This window comes from Zootoca vivipara, chromosome 6, assembly GCF_963506605.1.
Source record: "Zootoca vivipara chromosome 6, rZooViv1.1, whole genome shotgun sequence".
Taxonomy (NCBI): domain Eukaryota; kingdom Metazoa; phylum Chordata; class Lepidosauria; order Squamata; family Lacertidae; genus Zootoca; species Zootoca vivipara.
The window spans coordinates 71,258,479-71,277,187 of NC_083281.1; the positions used below are offsets into that span (position 1 = coordinate 71,258,479).

At 39.7% G+C, this 18,709-nt stretch overlaps 1 protein-coding gene across 5 annotated transcripts in view; it reads left to right on the top strand.

Annotated features, from left to right (window-relative positions):
• DPY19L3 (dpy-19 like C-mannosyltransferase 3) overlaps positions 1 to 18,709 on the top strand; it is a 47,307-nt gene that overhangs the window by 106 nt on the left and 28,492 nt on the right. For 3 of the 5 annotated variants that reach the window (XM_035119289.2, XM_035119293.2, XM_035119290.2), the window contains exons 2-8: positions 3,004 to 3,146; positions 5,883 to 6,037; positions 11,228 to 11,318; positions 12,048 to 12,169; positions 12,809 to 12,954; positions 14,050 to 14,173; positions 15,186 to 15,320. In XM_035119289.2, the coding sequence (XP_034975180.2) occupies positions 3,044 to 3,146; positions 5,883 to 6,037; positions 11,228 to 11,318; positions 12,048 to 12,169; positions 12,809 to 12,954; positions 14,050 to 14,173; positions 15,186 to 15,320 (876 nt within the window). In that variant the 5' untranslated portion in view covers positions 3,004 to 3,043. Of the gene's footprint in view, positions 1 to 25; positions 1,671 to 3,003; positions 3,147 to 5,882; positions 6,038 to 11,227; positions 11,319 to 12,047; positions 12,170 to 12,808; positions 12,955 to 14,049; positions 14,174 to 15,185; positions 15,321 to 18,709 lie in introns of those variants that run through there. The other 2 variants (XM_035119291.2, XM_035119292.2) reach the window with 2 other exon arrangements.

An 18,709-nucleotide genomic window follows, 5' to 3' on the forward strand; every position in this document is an offset into this window, starting at 1 on the left:
GGGCTTCGGGTTGGGTTGAGGAAAAGGGGTCCTCTCAGGGCTAGGGGGGAGACGCTTGGCGAGGCCAAAAAATAAAAAAAAGGACGAGGCCGTGCTGGCGGCTGAGGGGACGAGGAGGAGGAGGCCTAGGCCGCCCCGCAACGCCCCCCCATCCCCTCGTGGGTGCCTCCCCTGGCCCACCCAGCGCACCCTGAGGAGGTTTCTCCCTCCTTCCCCGCTTCTCCGCCTCCCTCCGAAGGACGCCGTTTCTTGGCACAAATCTCAGCCCCTCCTAAGGCGGGGGGACGGGGGAGAAGAGGAACGACGCCTAAATATACATTGTTCTAATTCTGTCGGTGTTTAATTGTGGTTTTTAAAACGGTTTTCTTCCTTCTCTCTCCCTACCTACCTCCCCCCCCCCCCCGCCTCTATGATTGCTTTGAGCTCTTTCTGTTTTGTCTGCAAGCCGCCTGGAGCTCCTGCCAATGGGGGTTGGGGGTGGAGACGGGGATCGAAATAAATACGAATAAGAGATGGAGGCTCCCCAGACCGACAAAACAGGCACGTGTGCCTGTTTTGATGGAGGGTTTGGGTTTGGGGAAAATAATGCACTGCCGACACTTTTCAGCATGCCACCTGTCTGTGCATGGCGATATTGGTTTGCAAGAGGGGAGTGGGTATGGGGTCCCACTACCCCAGCTCAGGGGAGAAGCATCTGCTTGGCATACAGAAAGGCCCAGGTCCAGTTCCTCCCCAGAATCCTGGAGGGATGCTGCCAGCCAGGGTAGATAGCACTGAAGCAGATGGGTCATTGATCTTGCTCTGTATAAGGCAGCTTCTGATGTTCCTAAGGTCCCAGGTTCAACCTGTGGCATCTCCAGGTAAGCCTGGGAGAGAAACACTGCCGCTGCTAGTCAGTGTAGACTGCACGGAGGTAGATGGTGCATTGGTCTGACCCTGCATAAAGCGGTTTCCTATGTTCCTATACAGTGGTACTTTGGGTTACATACTTAATTTGTTCCGGAGGTCTGTTCTTAACTCGAAACTGTTCTTAAACTGAGACACTCTCTCGCTAATGGGGCCTCCTGCTGCTGCCATGCCGTCAGCGTGCGATTTCCATTCTCATCCTGGGGCAAGGTTCTCAAGCCGAGGTACTACTTTCGGGTTAGCGGAGTTTGTAACCCGAAGTGCTTGTAACCCGAGGTACCACAGTATGTCTTTGGGTGAATGGAAGGACATCTGCTTCGCATGCAGGTCACATTGAATTAAACAGGACTTGTTCCTGTACATGTGTGTATAATTCATGTAATGAATTTTGGAGTTGACCCATTTTTTTGAAAATTCGATAATAGCCGTATTTCCACACTCTCCTTTCCCCATGATTTGGTCTGGTGGTCATGTTTATTTGATAACCCAGGCGAACAAACCCACATTTATTCAGTGTGTGTGTGTGTGTGTGTGTGTGTGTGTGTTTCCCTTCTGGCAAAACTAGAAAGGACATGCTATCTTTCCCTGAGTCATAATGTTGGTCCATCTAGTTCAGTATTGTGTACACTGACTGGCAGTGGCTCTCCAGGATTTCAGAAAAGAGTCTCTCTTGGCTGTACCTGGAGATGCCGCAGATTGAACCAGAGATCTTCTGCATGCTGCACCACTGGCTCACCCCACAACTCAATGGGATTTACTCCCAGGTAAGCATGTATAGCAGGGCTGATGAACCTTTGCATCTCCAGGATGAACCTTTGCCTCTCCAGAAGTTGTTGGATTACAGCTCCCATCAGCCTTGACTATTAAGATGCTGGCTGGGGTTGATAGGAGATGTAGTTCAGCATCATCTGGAGGGCCAAATGTTTCCTGCCCCCTGATGACTAGGATTGTAGCCTTGTTGTGTCAAATGAAGTAGGCTCCAGTCCATTAAAGTTTCTGCCACAATAAATCTGTGGTGTCCTGCACACTATTTTTACTGATATCTCCTTATATCAAGTTTTTATTCCACTAACACGGTATCCACTCTCCCTCCATGGAGCTCAGGGTAGCAAACGTGGTTCTTCTACTTCCACAGTCTGGTGGCCCAACAACAACCCTGTAAGTTAAATTAAAGGTAAAGGGACCCCTGACCATTAGGTCCAGTCGTGACCGACTCTGGGGTTGCGCGCTCATCTCGCATTATTGGCGGAGGGAGCCGTCGTATAGCTTCCAAGTCATGTGGCCAGCATGACAAAGCCACTTCTGGCGAACCAGAGCAGCACACAGAAACGCCGTTTACCTTCCCGCTGTAGCGGTTCCTATTTATCTACTTGCATTTTGACATGCTTTCAAACTGCTAGGTTGGCAGGAGCTGGGACCGAGCAACAGGAGCTCACCCCGTCACAGGGATTCGAACCGCTGACCTTCTGATCAGCAAGCCCTAGGCTCAGTGGTTTAACCCACAGCACCACCTGGGTCCCTTGTAAGTTAAATTAGGCTGAGAGAAAATGACTGACCCAAGTACAGTCTGAGGGGAGATGGGACTCCTTGTGCTTGCTCATCTGATTTACATTGGAGCTGTTCACATGGAAGTCGCAAACTGTACTACTTGCATTTTCATGAGCTTAAAAAATGCCTTTAAAACATTTCTATCTGCTACAGAGACAGGCACATCAGGAGCCCCCTAAAATATTAGGAAATTTGCAAGCATTCATACTTTTGAATGATACTTTAAAACTATTCCAATGGGGAATAAATTAAATGAGCTATGTTTTACTCTATGTCCTTTGCACTGTTATCTGCAAGTTATCTCAAATGGTTCTCTGCATTTGATAATAAAATATTTATTTTGCTAATTTATTTTTGACAAGTTGAAACAATATGATTATTTATTCTTGGATATTTTGCAAAAATAGCAAGACGGTAATTTAAGTGATGATTTTCTGCTATCTGTGAAATATATAGCCATATATTTTTGCATACATTTTAAGGGTGTTAGTAATGATAGAGTGTTAAATGTTTAATTGCTTCCATATTACTTTATGTATGTATATTTAGGAACCAGCGCAAAGTATAATGTGTGAATATTACTGACATCATGACAGCTGTTAGACAGAGAAAGGGAATAAAAGCCACAGAAGTTCCAGAAGAGAGTGTATTCCACGAGAAGAACTGGAAACTTAATGGGAAAACTCTAGCTGGTAGGTCATGGTTATCCTTGTGCAATGTACTTAAGCTATAACTGTACAGTATGTGTAAGTAGAAAGAAAAATGGGGAAACTAAGAATGCTTATTATTCCAATTGAATTACATGGCTGAGTTTAGCCATTGTTAGGATTCACCCAAATTCATTCTCTACTGGCATTTAAAGCTATCTTTGACTTCATGTATTTCCAGGATGCAGTTATATTTAGGGAGCTATGTTTCGATTTCTTACTTTTTGCCTACAAAATATTTCATGCAAATATTTTTTTATTTGCAAATAAAGTTCAAGTAGCTTATCACAAACCCTAACTAGTTAGCACATAAAATATAATTTCTACTCAGTAGACCACTAGAAATTAATGGTTCTCTGTTGGGTACGTTCATTAATTTGCTAATACTGTAAGTCAGTCACAGTTCTAGTATTTTTAGTTCCACTGAGTTTGATGGGTTTCCTAGAGTTCGGTATTGTGCTGCCCATATATCAAAACTAGAGAAGGTTGGTCTTTGTTTCAAATAACATGATTAATTGGGAAATCTGAGAATAGGAATTGATTTGAAACCAATATAGTCTACATGGAGAATAACTGTCTAAATGTAGTTATGGGCTGTATTTTCCCTTGGCATCACATTGTCTGTGGTTTTGCTGCTTTGTTGTCAGCAGGTAAATCACCTGTAATCATGCAGCATTATCAAGGACTGCTTTGATAAGTGCACATTTAGAGAAGAAGGCACAATTTAGATAACCAAACCTTTAAAGTTAAAACAAGATTTTGGTGTGATTAATAAAGTCACCCTGCTCATAACTTATTAGAAGGCATGCCACAAAGGATATTTCAAATAATTTCAGAATGAGAGGTGATGATTATCAAGACTATTTTGAGCTTATAAGCTTTTTACTGAACTCTGTTATCGAGGAAGGGGCATAACACAAAGCAGATCAGAGCTTTCATAATGAGTACAAGAGCAATTAACTGTTCTTTGCAGAAGACGTAGCAAGCTTGAGAGAAAATAGTTAGCTCTGCCCCTTTCAGTCTTCCTGTCCTTCAGATTAACATCACTTAAAAGGGAATTACTTCGATCTAGAGAACATGTGAATGGAAGGGAAATAGCTATTAGCACTGCTCCACAAATGCTTTCTGAAGAGTTAGAATCATAGAATTGTAGAGTTGGAAGGGACCACAAGGGTCCAACCCTCTGCAATGCAGAAATTCTTTTCCCAACACGGGGCTGGAACCCACAACCCTGAGAGTAAGAGTCTCATGCTCTACCCACTGCAACAGTAAACTATTTTGGACCTTAAGCTGCCCTCTATGTTGTGACTGGAACTGGGGGCAAAGTCGCTGCATGTGTATCTCATCGCAGATTCCCAATAAGGCCCAGGAGCAAAATGCTTTATCTATCTAGTGCTTGCCAATACTCCACTGTGTCCTCAGTTGGCTTTGCCTGCCTGGAGTGTGTGTGTGTGTGTGGAAATCTCAACCTGTGTGGCTGGAATGCAGCCTACTTTACAAATGTAATGGATGTGACTTTTTTACACGAGCCTTACCCAGGTTACCTGTGATGGAATATGGCCCTCTGAAAAACATTAACCACTTATTACAGAAGAAATATGCATATGCCCTAGATTTAACCACCCTAGATTTAAACGGGAAGAGAAGGATAGAAAAAAATTGCATAGATAGCTTCTTCTATATTTCCAGCAGAGGCCAGTAGTAACCGTCTGCACTTACTGCCCATTATGAAGGAGATATCAAAGTATGGAGTTTTCTCTATCTACCTACTTAGAATATTGCAGGGTTGTGTGACTTAGCATCCCCACTTCATTCCCTTGCACCCCCATCCACAACCAGAGCCTTTTCTCAATTCACCCACAGATGTTTTGTCTCAACTGTCTTATTTCAGTTGCAAATTCCCACAAATAGTTATTTTTTTCTCTTACTCTGCTACCTGTTTAAATTATTAAATAAAAAACAACTTTTTCCTCCCTGCTGTTTTCCTTTCACTTTCCACCTCCATTCTGAACTAGGACTGCAATATTTTCTGCCATAGCAACATAACTGGCTGTTGTCCATTTGAGCTACCATGAAAAACTAGTGTAATCTTGATTAACATAGCAGAGAATGAAGTTTATTCACCCTGTACAACACTAAGGTTGTTCTGAGTAGAAAGAATGGAATTAACATGACTTCACTTAGGTTTGCTAATTTCAGTGGGATTTACTCATTGAGTAAAAAGACTGAATATAAAAAAACCTTGGTTCTTTTTAACAGCATTATAATAGATAGGTTCAATAGATTTCTGCCTGTATAAGAGTTTGCACAAGTGAGAAGAACATCTTGGGATTTAGTTCACTCGTCTCACACAGTGCCCTAGCACAATGCCTTCTTTGTGCAAAATACCCCCTTTTTCTGCATCTTTTGATGCAAACCTTTTAAGAACCAGCTGGGTCAATTTAGTGCATTTTAGTGTGGATTTTGTTGTTGTTTTATATTCTTTCGTGTACCACATTGGGTGGGTGTTTCTTTTGAAAGATAGGGTATAAATCAAATGAATACATTTTACATGTATTTTCCAGTGCCAGAACAATCCAAGAGAAATCAGTTTTCCCTCAGCTTTCTTTTTGGAATTCTGTTCTCTGTTTATGATACATAAACTGTAGCCATCATCCGGAGTAGATACCACCATCCATTTCAAACATATTGGAGGAGTTGTTTTTTTTGTTTATTTTAAAGATAAATATTTATTAGAAGAATATTCTGCAGGTGGAAAATTGTGGAAGAAACTTTCACTCATCGTTGGTGGAATCGTTGGCATATCTCTGGGAATCTTCACTTCTGTTTATGTTGCTACACTACATGAAAATGATCTATGGTTCTCCAACATCAAGGTAACAGAATGACTCTGATTGCATGATTGGTTTCCTAAGGCATTGTTCACATTGTGGCTTTTCAGACTTTTTTCTGCCAAGCTATCCACAACTACCATAACATCACCTTTTTCTACATTGTTGATAATTTTACTCTCTCCCACATCAACCACTGTTCTTATCAGGTGTGTCTTGAGGACATACTGAGGTAGTAGAAAGCAGATAGCAAGCTGAAAGTAGCAGCTACATTGATGTGTTTTTGTTTATTTGTTTATAATAAAGCATCCTGGATTGCTCAGACTGAATGGTGGTTGAACCATGAACTGTATATACACTGTTCTTTTTAATTAGATCTTATATTATTGAGGGAGGGAGGTTAAGCTTTAATTTCCCTTCAGAGAAGGGCCACTTCAGACGTTTCTGTTTTTCGTGGGTACCCATGAAATATCACCAGTAAAACAGAAACTGGAATGGACTATTTCACTATACCATATATTAAAATTGTGCCATTGTGTTAGATGTGACTTGGGCTTAAGCAAGATTCTTAAGCAAGTTTCCAGTAGATTTTTCCATCCTGACTACGCCAGGTTAGGATCATACACTGCAGCAGCAGAATTCATCATGTGGTACATTAAAGTAGTTTCATCTAATGATGTCATATTAATAGCACCTATTTTATCTTTGACTCTATTAGGAAAAACTCAATTGCAATTTATTGTCAGCCCCTACAAAATAAATCAAGGCTGGATGTGATAGAAAATCTGCCAAGAGAAGAATGAAAATTTCAGTCAATAACTTGGTTCCATCAACACAGATTTTTTTCTATGAAGAGAAAATAAATGATTTATACAGGATAGAGGGGTTATTAGGGACACACCTTTTGCTTCTTCTGGGTCTTAGAAGTCTATAACATCTAAATATATATGCACAAATGTGTGCAATTCATTTAGCTCCTGTTCCCAAAGTCCTGCATAGGAAACTGAGGCATGGAAAGAATGCTTTAGTATAGTCAAGCTGAGAGTTGAACCCAATTTCCCATGCCATGATCCAGCTTTCCAGCAATAGAATTCATTATTTCTATTCCAGCAAAGTCTAATTTCAGTACATGGCTAGCTGTTGTATATAAATCCGTTGCTTTCTTCATTCATCAAAGCTGAATAAACACTCCAATCAGAGCAAATGGGCTTGAGGTTAACCAGCCAAGAGTTTTGTGTGTATTAACTGTGTTTGTTGTGGCATGCTGTGCAACCTTGGTCACGTTAATGCAGTTATCTGTATTGAGCTTTCACTTTTATGCTTAAGAAGATTTGCTACGTAATTAATTGGATTTTATTTTTAAAAGCAATATTCTTTTATTTCTTTTTCTGGTGCAGTTTTGGCTTATATTAAGCAAGCAAACAAAGAAAGTTGAAATACTTTCTTGAGTGTATTATGTTGAGTTCTTTTGAAAGACAGTATCAAGCTTTGTTTGATCTAGTTCCCAAACTCTTCACTGATGTGGGACCCCAGAGGCATTTTGTTGCAGCACAGGATTCAGTTGTTAGCCTTGTTCTCTGATTGGAAAACCATTGCCTTTCCAAGATTCTCTCATGTGCCTGAATTCCAGACGGTCACCCACGAGGCTTTTGGGCTCCAAAGATCACTGAAAAACCAGAACCTTTTATAGACGTGAATGTGTTGAACAGAAATAGAATATTAATTTTGGAGGTATATTTTTACATGACTGTTCAAAATACCTTGCTACAGATTGCCCTGATCTTCCACATAGAACCATAGAATTGTAGAGCTGGAAGGGACCCAAAGGGTCGTCTGGTTCAACCCCCTGCAATGCAGGAATCACATATTTGTGCTGATGTGAGATTGTGTTGTGTTTATAGAGAGAGGAGAGTGCACAATAATGGGAGATGTTTAGCTCCTTGCCAGTTCTTCAGCCTTTTGAAAAAGGTGAATCCCTAGTTGGAATATATTGTAAAAGAATAAAAAGATACAAAGGACAAGAGCCCCTCATATTACCCTGACAAGGTATATACAAAGCTTTTGTGGCGCAACAAAGCATTAGAAAAAGCTAAAATCCCTGACGGCAATGAAAGTGAGACCACTGCAGAAAGGGGAGGAAGGGAAGAGAAAAGAGGTGAGAAAACGTTGGGTGAAATATTCTAAGTCCACTTTTTGGAGATTTCAGCTGAGCTGGGCCTCCCCTCCACAGGGTTCATAGGTCTGCCCTGCCATGTAGCATCATGATGGTGGCAGTGGGAGATGAAGACAGGAACTGGTGTCTGAATAATGCAGCAAAATGTTTTAAAGTGTTGGTCCTAGTGTGGAAGGGGGCATCAGTCCTTCACTCCAGACAGTAAAATGTCTTGGGCTTCTCCTACTTAAGAACTACCTACCTGCCCTGAGGGTAGAAGAGAAAAGTCAAAAGAGCCTTTTGGAGGGGCTGAATGAAGGGACAGTATATTCCACCTCCCCTGCTGGTCTGCTGCACTTCACCAGAATATGTTATGTGTGCTTAACCTACCTTTTACCCATAAACGAGCTCTCAGGGTCAGGAAAATAGTGATAGTGGGGGTAGGATGGAGGAGATAGCCCCTAAACATGGTGGGAGTGTGTGTGTGTAGAGTGTGTGTGGGGGGTTAAACTTCCACTTCCCACACCATACTGGAGTTCGGGGCTGGGGGTGCAGCAAGGTTTGCAACCAAGCCTAAACTTGAATCCTGTAGGACTATGTGTAAGATGAGGGAGGTTTCAAGGCATAGCTGCAAGGAATTTTTTTATTTTGCTTCGACTCAGACCAACACGGCTACCTACCTGTAGGACTATGTGTAAGATGAGGGAGGTTTCAAGGCATAGCTGCAAAAGGAGCACATACTGGCATTTTCACAGACCCACAAATGGTTTCAGTCACACTCCTGAAAGAAGTATTTCGTAAGATTTCCCAACCACCAACATTTCTACAAATTTTCCATTTCTGACCCTGGCGGGCAGGGTATTTCCTGTTTCCCTCCCCAGGCTTTCACATTGCCACCCATTTTATTTCATACAGATGAGTTTTGTTTCTCAGGCTTTGCTGAGATAGAAATATATGCATGAGGGAACGTCAGGGGCTGGTTTGCGCATGCAGCTTCCTTCCTTGATGAGTGCAGTAGCAATCAACATAATTCATGTGCGAAACATGCATCACACAGACATAACACCACAGATAGTATATACCTATTGATAAAAGGGATTGGCTTGTACCACCATAGATGATAATAGAATATTCAGTAGGCATTTTGTAGTTTACCTCCTTTTCTTCCATAATCCCTAAAGGGAATAAAGATGGAGCACGGTATGATTGCAAATATTTTGTACTTGCAGCTGATCGGATATCTCTAGAATAATGTAGAATTTACTTTTAATTGCTATATAAGCATCAGGAGTTTCAGCAAAGCACCATGGGGCTCATAGAGTCAACACTTCATAAAAACAAATTACATATATATATATAGAATGTGTATACTGTAGTAGTATTATCTAAATATTAGCCTTGAAATTTCAGCCCATAGCTCTCGCCACTTTTATTGACATCTGAGACTATAGGAAAAGTATGAATCGCTCTAAAATTGGAAATGTGTTGTGAATGAGGAAAGCAGATGTTATCTTCGTATGAAACAGATGTAAAGCAGTAGTGTTTACCTCGTAAAGTATGGCATTTGGTTGAATGCAGCTGGTGCCAGGCTTAAAGATTAATCACGTTTGATACAGTCTTGCTAATTAGATCCCTTTCAGTGCCCAGCCCTCCAGAATCAATTCAAAAATGTTTCAGAGCTTTCAAGTTTTAATACTTTCTGTAGTTGTGGGACTACCATAGGAACTTGAGTCATATTACTCTGTCATTGTGAACTGATTAAACAGAGGTTGCAACTTTCAGTATTTCAGGTAATTTAGTGAACACCCACTGTTGCAACCACATCTTTCAGCACACTACACAGCATACCCAGTCATGTAAAGTTGACATGTATTTAATCTGTCATTTTAGTTCATAAGTGTTGGTTTTATTTATATTCTGATTTTTTAAAATTGTTTTTGACTTATTGATAATTTTAATGTATACCTTATATCTCTGTAAACTTCGGGGTTTTAATTAAAATTAAGGGGAAAACACATTCTGTTAAATAAAAGCAAGACATTTAAAGGGGTGGTGGTGTGAACCACCTGTCATTTTCTCTTTCTCCATTGGTTTGTCTTGGGATTAATATTGTTTTGGATAATAAGAATTTGACTGTACTTTAATAGTAAGTTAAGACCATTTCAATCCAGCCTTTCAGTGCAGTAACAGTGATTGGGTTGACTAAGAACAAAGTTTTGAAGCTGCAAAATGAGGCATAGAAGCCAACACTACAATTTAACAGTAAAAACAATAAAATAGAAATTGGTAAAAAGTGCTTAAAAACAAGGGGTGGCAGTCCATAAAAGCCCCTCAGACTAGGATAACAAATGCTTGCTAGAATAAAAACAGTTTAGCTAGAAAGTGGGAAGACAAAAATTGGTGATTGAAAAATGAGACAGTTGCTAGCTGCAAAAAAGTATAAATGCATTGAAGACAGTTTCACAAAGTTTCAAACCTGTATTTCTTCCTAGATTTGGTTTTTAAAAAACCCTGGGAGTTTTAAATTGACCAGAGACAGGTCTATGAACACATCTGCTCACAGTAAGTCTGTTGGTAAAAAAAAAAAAATCCTTGGCAGCTGATCTAGGCTGATACACAGAAGTAATATCTAGGTCTAGGAAATTATGTTACTTCAGTTTTTCCTTGTGATTTTTGCAGATTCTTTGGCTATCCAAAATGAAATGGAGGTTTCAGCTGTCTTTCATGTCTTTATTAGTTTACTTTTTGGACTTGAGCCATAGTTTTCTGGTAGATTTGGACCTTGGAGATCTCTGGACTTAAATCTCTGGTGTGTCATCAATTCATCAAAATGTCCTTGACTAATCCCAACCTCAGTTCCCTTTTGGTTAACATAGGAAGGATAATGATCTACTGCATGGTATTGTTGCACTGAGGAATGAGGTGAGGATTAGAGAGAAGTTTTCCTCTATCTCATAAACTGCTATTGTTGCTGATCTTAACTATGTTACACTAATTTTATTAAACAGGTCAGAGGTAAGCGATAGTAATACAAGCATCAGCTTAAGTTTATTCTTGATCTTAACTGGCATGTTTCCTTCCAGGAGGTAGAGCGGGAGATTTCATTCAGGACAGAATGTGGCCTGTATTACTCTTATTACAAGCAGATGCTACAAGCTCCATCCATTCAACTAGGTATTGTAACTTTTATTTTCGGAACTGGATAAAGTACAAATGGCTCTCAGAAGCACTACTCTTCTGTGTTTTTAAAAAGAATGCTGGATTATCAACTTCCATCTTCTGTTTGTCGGCGGGTTTTTATATAAATCCCAGGAACACAAACCAATTGTTAGTGGCAGAAGTGCTTGTCATACTTGGAGGTGTCTGCTGTTGCTAGATAGCATAGAATTTTAGGTGTTACCTATATCAATGGAAGCATTACTTTCATCTTAAACTATATAGTTCAGATATTATTGATTTCTAAAAAAGTAGACTCAGACCCCCAGAGCACTCCATTTGCGATAAAAGCAGCACTATTTATTAGATTACTTTCCATGAATCTAATCCTGGACACACTTAAGTGGTAAGCTCCGTTACCACAATAGAACCTACTTCTTGGGATACACTGTCATATGTGGCTCCTAAAGAGGGGGTATTCTAACTCAAAAATAAGTGATGCAAATTGACTTACTTCCCTTAGACTTTCTCAAAGCATGTGCATTTTGATGTCAGGTGATAGGTGACTGGTATCACCCACCAACCAGATCTAGTTCTTTGTAAGAAGCCAAATGACTTTAACAGTAGTAGAGCATATTTTATTAGCAGTATTTAGTTTCTAACTTTAAATTCTTTTGCAGAAGACATTTACATTTTAATGACTTTTAAATGTAGGTGTGCCTTTATTTTATTTTCTTCTTTCTACAGGTTTACATCGCTTGATTTTTGACAATAAAACTGAGTCCATGAGGACAATTAACATACTTGAAAGAATGAATGTTTACCAAGAAGTCTTTCTCAGCATTCTGTATAGGGTTTTTCATATGAATGTGAGTGTTTAATTATAAGTCCCTGATAAATGCACAAGCATCTTGCCCAAGTTAGTACAGTGGGGTCCTTGCTGACAAGTTTTGTGGAAATTTGTCTTTACCCGGCATTAAGTCCCATTAAGTTTAATGTAATTTACTCTAGGAATTGTGTGTAAGGACCTAAGAAAGGCCCTGTTGAGGCAGGCCAAAGCATCTTGTTCTCACTGTGCCAAACAGATACCTGTAGAAAACCAGCAAGCCAATCATGAGCACAGCTGCTCTCCCACTCATGATCCTGAGCAATTGGTATTCAAAGGCATACTGCCTATGACGCTGACAGAAATGGATGCCATCATGACTAGTCCTGGTCAGAGCAGGCCCATTCAAATTAATAAACCCAATTTAGACACATTCAATGGATCCTCTCTGAGCAGGATTGCATTAGCTACCACCCTAAAGTTAAACTGTGTGTTGTGCAAAGAAGCTTTATAGTAGAATCCTATATAGGTCCTATATTTCAATGGTACCTACTTCCTAATAAGTATGCATAAGATTGCAATGTTACTTTACAAATGTTAGTTATTACTGTATCGGAATTGTTGGTTTCATGCTAAGACAAGTAATAGTTGTTTAACGGTTTCCTGTATTCTTCCTTCACAGAATTTTTTTGAACCTGTTTATTTTTACATCTACACGTTGTTTAGCCTTCAGGCAGTCTATGTTGCTGCTCTGTATGTGACCAGCTGGCTTCTCAGTGGAACTTGGCTTTCAGGTGTATTAGCAGCCTTCTGGTATATTACAAACAGGTGAGGATACTTCTGCAAATCCTCCTCTGAAATAATCCAATGTTTGCCATGCTATAGAAAAGAATATATTCATTTCTTCAAGTTAGATTGCTATATATTTTGGAAAGTGGTTTGCCTGCTCTCTGTGCATTTAGACACCTCTTAAGACATCGTAACAAAATTTCACATGATGGTTCCTGAGATCAAGGAGCAGGTTTTATTTTGTCTTAGCTTGGATGGACACTTTTTTGAATCAAGATAGTAGACTGAGCCTTTCAAAACAGTTTTTTTTCTTTTTTGTTTAGAATTCCCGTGCAATGCAGCTGCTACTTTTTTATGGGCAGAAAAGTATTGCACTAGCAAAGGCATGTTGTTTTTAGCTCAAGACTTCCCTGTGTATTTGAATCTATTCCAGGGTGCCTAAGAATGGGACACATAATTTAGAAGAGATATGAGGGAGGGAGAATACATGGGAATAGAATGAGGTAGGTAGCCAAAACATAGTACAGAAAGGATTTGAAGCTCTGGGGGCTCTGTATAAAAAAAAGCCTATTCTAGTTTAGAATAACCCTAAGGGGAAAAACTTCCCTTTGTGTAGAAATGTTGAAAACTGGGCTGTCGGCCACTTATAGGTGCTTTAGTGCTTCTAAACATTTATTTTGTGCCATTAGTGTCTAGACAGTGTATGGAGCACAAAGTGACACAGTCAATAAGCTGTCAATTAACTGGTTTTAAATATATTAATAAAAATAATTGCTGCAGTATTTCACTGCAGAACATACTTTGAAGATGCTCAATGAAGCTTGCTGTATTTCCTTGACTAAACAGCGTGTGCCAATAATTTTTTTTAAAAAAAATTACAAGCATTTGCACATTGCTGCTCTAGATTTAGGTGATCTATAACAACACATCCTGTTAACAGGGTCCCTCTCTGGTTGAAATCAGATTTTATCAGTTTACTTGTAATGCTTTAATTGAATTAGCCCGAATGCTTTCTGCCATATTTGAAAGTAGTGAAGTAATAGTCGATGTCCATTTTCAATGTGGAGATTTGCATCTTTGCAGAAGACTTGCCCATTGTTGCTCATATGAACCTTTTGTTTTTGTTTTCTGCAGAACAGATACCACACGGGTGGAATTCACCATTCCATTAAGAGAGAACTGGGCACTACCATTTTTTGCTGTTCAGATAGCAGCAATTACATTCCTCTTCAGATCTCATCTACGACCCACTCATGAAGTGAGCCTTTTTTAGAAGCACAAAAAAGTTTCCTCTTTAAAATGTAATGATAAATGTTTCTAGTATAGCCAATGTAAAGCTGACAGAAAATATATATGCTGTTCTTCCATGGTTAAATGTAAAATCTTCGATTGAATGCAGATGCTCCAATCCAGCTCACAGAAACAGGCTTCTATGTTGTATCCTTAGTTGCATGGGGAATTGCATGTGAAAATGCCTCCTGAGCACCCTATTCCACAACCTGATGCTGTAGGGATAGAGACCTTATAAAACAAGCAACAGCCTTTTTGGCTAGGTTATTCAGGAGAAAAAAGGCAGTTTGGATTCTATCCTCCCACTCCCCTTTTTCACTAGGATGATGATGGTGGTGGTGATCTTTCTTGTTTTTTTAAAAAAGAGGGTTTATTGCTGCATGTGTGCTCTGTTGGTTCAGAGCCAGAAAGTGTACTGAGATATGTCTACTTTGGAGTTAGGTTCTAAAAAGGCGTCATTTTCCATTCTGCCCTATATTCTTCACATGCAGCACTATTTCTCATTGCAGTTTGTCTTTCGCCCAAATCTATGTCATTCATTTAGCTCTGTGGCAAAATTACATAATTTGTGTAATTAATTAAATAAACTATGGAAATTATGTTGTCATGATGTTATTCCAAGCCATTCATTTCACTGCAAAGGTAATTCAGGGTAAAAATGGGGATGTAATATCATTTGCAGACTGAAAGCAACTGAATGAACTGATTTTATTATTAGACAAATAAGTGACCACCAACAATTTCCATTCCTTTTTCTGTTTTTGTCAGAATGCTACAACACCCCTATGTTTGTAAATAGATGCATGGTATTTTGAAAATATAGATGATGTATTTTATTTATTTTGTAATAGTCTGATTTTGGGGAATAGTTTTTGTTTAAAGCTGTTTGATATATTGAAATGGCCAGTAATCACTTTCTGGTTTTTCCACTACGTTCTTTCCTCGTGTATCTCATTTAGCTTATGTTTTTGTTTTTCCAGAGGCTGACACTTCTGGCAGTATTTATTTCAACCTTCCTCTTCAGCTTGGCTTGGCAGTTTAATCAGTTTATGTTGTTGATCCAGGCATTGGTTTTGTTCACACTTGACTGTCTTGACTTGCTTCCTAGAGGAAAGGTAAGTTAATTGCTTAATGTGCCGCCATTGAAATAATGGAAAACAGTCACGTTCAGATGTGCTTGATTGTATGCAGTGTTGCAGCCACTGTGTGTGATTGCAAACTTTGGAAGGCTGTCTTCATTATGAGGAACTCTGATGAAATAATACTGCACTTGATGCAAAGTAAACTTGGTTATGTCCTGTTTTTCATATTTTTCAACTGAATACTAGAATCTTGACTTTTGAAAAAGGTGAATCCCTAGTTGGAAGGTGAGACCTGGGAGACCGGTGAAGGCGCCCTGGGAGCGAGTCACGAAAACTTGGAGCTCCGCGTTTGCAGAGTTTAACCAAGAGGATAGTGGCGCTTAAAGGGGGGGTGCTTAGCGTCAAAGCCCCCCTCCAAACGACGAAAACACGGGGTTTTCGTCGGAAGAATAAGAAAAGCGGCAAAAGGGACAGAACTCCGCTACCGGCACTATTTGTGGAGGCGGCGGAGAGGAGTCCAGCTTTCTAACTACGGACGCCATTATCGCGACGCGGAAGACTTGCCCGGTAAGCGCCTGAAGCTCACCGACTTAAAGAATATTAAGAGGGCCCCCCCCGTGAAGAACGGAGGATTAATGATAAGAGACAACTATTTAAAGAGGAAAACTCGCAGCAATTAAAGGCGCTGCCTAAAAGATTAGCGGGAGAGGCGCCGGGGGGGGAAGAACGAAGTCGGAGAAACACTGTATCACCGGCAAAGAATAGCTGTAACAACTGCTTGTGTATAAGAGTTATTTGGAAGAAAGTATCATAATCTAAGCCAAAAGAAGGTTTTGACTGCTGTGCGCAAAGTTGATTTTAAAACGGAGACTGAGAGACTGCATAATTGTTATATGATTTGGTCCGACTGCGATTTGCGGTTGCGATTTGCGGCGTGAGACTGTCTTTTAAGAAGAAAGGGGAGGAAGAGTGAAAGAGAAAGGACTAAATAACATCTGAGTAGAGAAAGAGACGAGGCAAAGAGGAAAGAGAAGAAGAAAGGAAAGAAGGAAAGGGGGTTTGAAATTATTGAAAGAAAATGGCGACGGCTCACCTCTACCAAATTGTTAAAACAAACACTCTTTAAGGAAGTGTGTGAACTCTGATGGGCAGATAGAAGTGACATCTAGCGGCTGACTGCCTTAATGACATCTGACCCCCCCACCCTACAGAGTTTTTGACTGTACGACTTTCAATTCTCCTCTGTGATTACAATTGTATTCGGAATCCCCCCAACTGGAGACTGAAATTTGATTATTTAGGTTTTTTATATCCCTAATTTTATGTTTTTGTCCCCAACTCCAGTTTTGGTATAATGATTTATTAGAGCCCTTGAAAGGAGATTCCCAAATAAGAAGGTGTGGGGCATATAACAGGTGATTAGGGTGAACCTGGAGAACCAGTGGATACCTGTCTTGAATAAAAGGAAAGCTAGGAAAAATTGCGAGACGATGGGATCAAAAACCAGAGCAGCCACGGTGGCTTCAAAACGCCAATCTCTTACGGGAGAGAATGACCCTCTAGGTGACGTCAAGGATTTGATTACTGAGATGAATAAAACTTTAATTACGGAAATAAACAAAACCCTAAATGATAAATTGGACTCTGTTGAGGCCAAACTAGAGAACAATTCCAAAGTGATTTCAGAATTGACTGGCCAAATTAAGGAACTCTTTGGTAAAAATAAGGAAATGGAAAAAGCAGTGAAAGAGCTAAATACCAAGGTCAACAATCAAGAGGATAATATTGGTAAACTGACAACAGAGAGTAAGGACCTGAAAAGAATGCAAGAAAGGAATGATAAAGAGAGGAGAGAACTGCTAAAGGCACAAGAGGAGCTGGCGGACCAACTGGCCTTAGTAGAAATGAGGCAGAAAGAGTTAATTCTTCGTTTGAGAGGCGTTCCCGAAAGACAAGGTGAGAGGATCGACGAAAAGATATGTAAAGAATTGGCGGCATGGCTCGGTGTTAGAGAAGATGAGCTGACGTTAGATGTGGACAAAATATACCGAGTCAGAGGGGACAGATCCAAGAAATTTAAAGGACCCGGTGACTGTTTGATATTTCTAAACTCCGGCTTGCTAAAAGATAAAATCTTACAAAGAAAGAAACAGGAACCCCTGATGATCGAAGGCAAGAGTATTGCCGTTTTTAAGGAGATCCCGAAACGATTCAGACTTAAGAGACAAAAATACAAAAGACTGACAGATGCCCTAACAAGAAAGGGGATCTGGTATGTATGGGAATTTCCTGAAGGTCTCACTTTCACATTTAAAGAGAAAAGAAAAACGATAAGGAGTGTGGAAGACGTAGAAACCTTCTTGGAGAGATCAGGAAGGGAATTGGTGGAAAGGGGAGAGGGGGAGGAGGAAGAGAGTTGAAATCGAAACAAGTTGTAAGGAAAAACCTATAATTTGTATTTGTAATAGAAAGTAACTTCTATTAAGAGGGTGGGGACGAGGTGACTACAATACTGAATGTTTGAAAGTTATGCAGTGAGTTTTCTTTCTTTTCTTTTCTCCTTTTTTACCCCTCTTATTGAAATAATAAAGTTAATTATTCTGGAGTAAGAGAAGTAATTTATCAAAGAAATACTTGAACGCATACATAGACAGATACATATATAGATATACATAATAATAATAATATTAATAACATCGAATAATTATGGAATTAAATATTGTGTCATGGAATATAAATGGATTGAATTGCAAAAGGAAAAGGAATAGGGTGGAACATGTATTAAAAAAAGGAGATTGGAATGTGATTTGTTTACAGGAAACACATGTGGTAAGAAAACATGAAAGGGTCCTAAAGAATGAACGATTGGGGAGAGAGTATATATCGGCCGACAAAAAGAAGAAAAAAAGAGGAGTAGTAATATATGTAAAAGAGAATCTAAAATCAGAAAAGGTATTTCAAGACGATGAAGGGAGGGTGGTAGGGGTGAGAATTTATACACCCAAAGGGAAAGTAATAGTGGTAAATATATACGCACCTAACGGATGCAAATCTGGATTCTTCCACAAGATTGAACAGATATTAAGCGAGGTTATTGATGGGGATGAGATAATATTCGCAGGCGACTTTAATGGTGTTGTACTACCAAGCCTAGACAGATCAAGTGATACCAAGAAAGGAGGCAAGTTGCCGAAAGTTTTCTTCCAAATAATTGAAAATTATGAGTTAAAAGATATGTGGAGACTCAAACATCCAACGGAAAGGAAATACACGTTTTTTTCCGAGGCAAAACAGTCAGCTTCTAGGATAGACATAATCTGGGTCTCCACAGGTCTAACAACATTGATTAAAAAGTGTGAGATTATGGCTAAATCGGTAACCGACCATAACCCGATAATGGTAAAGATTAGGGAAGAGAGGAA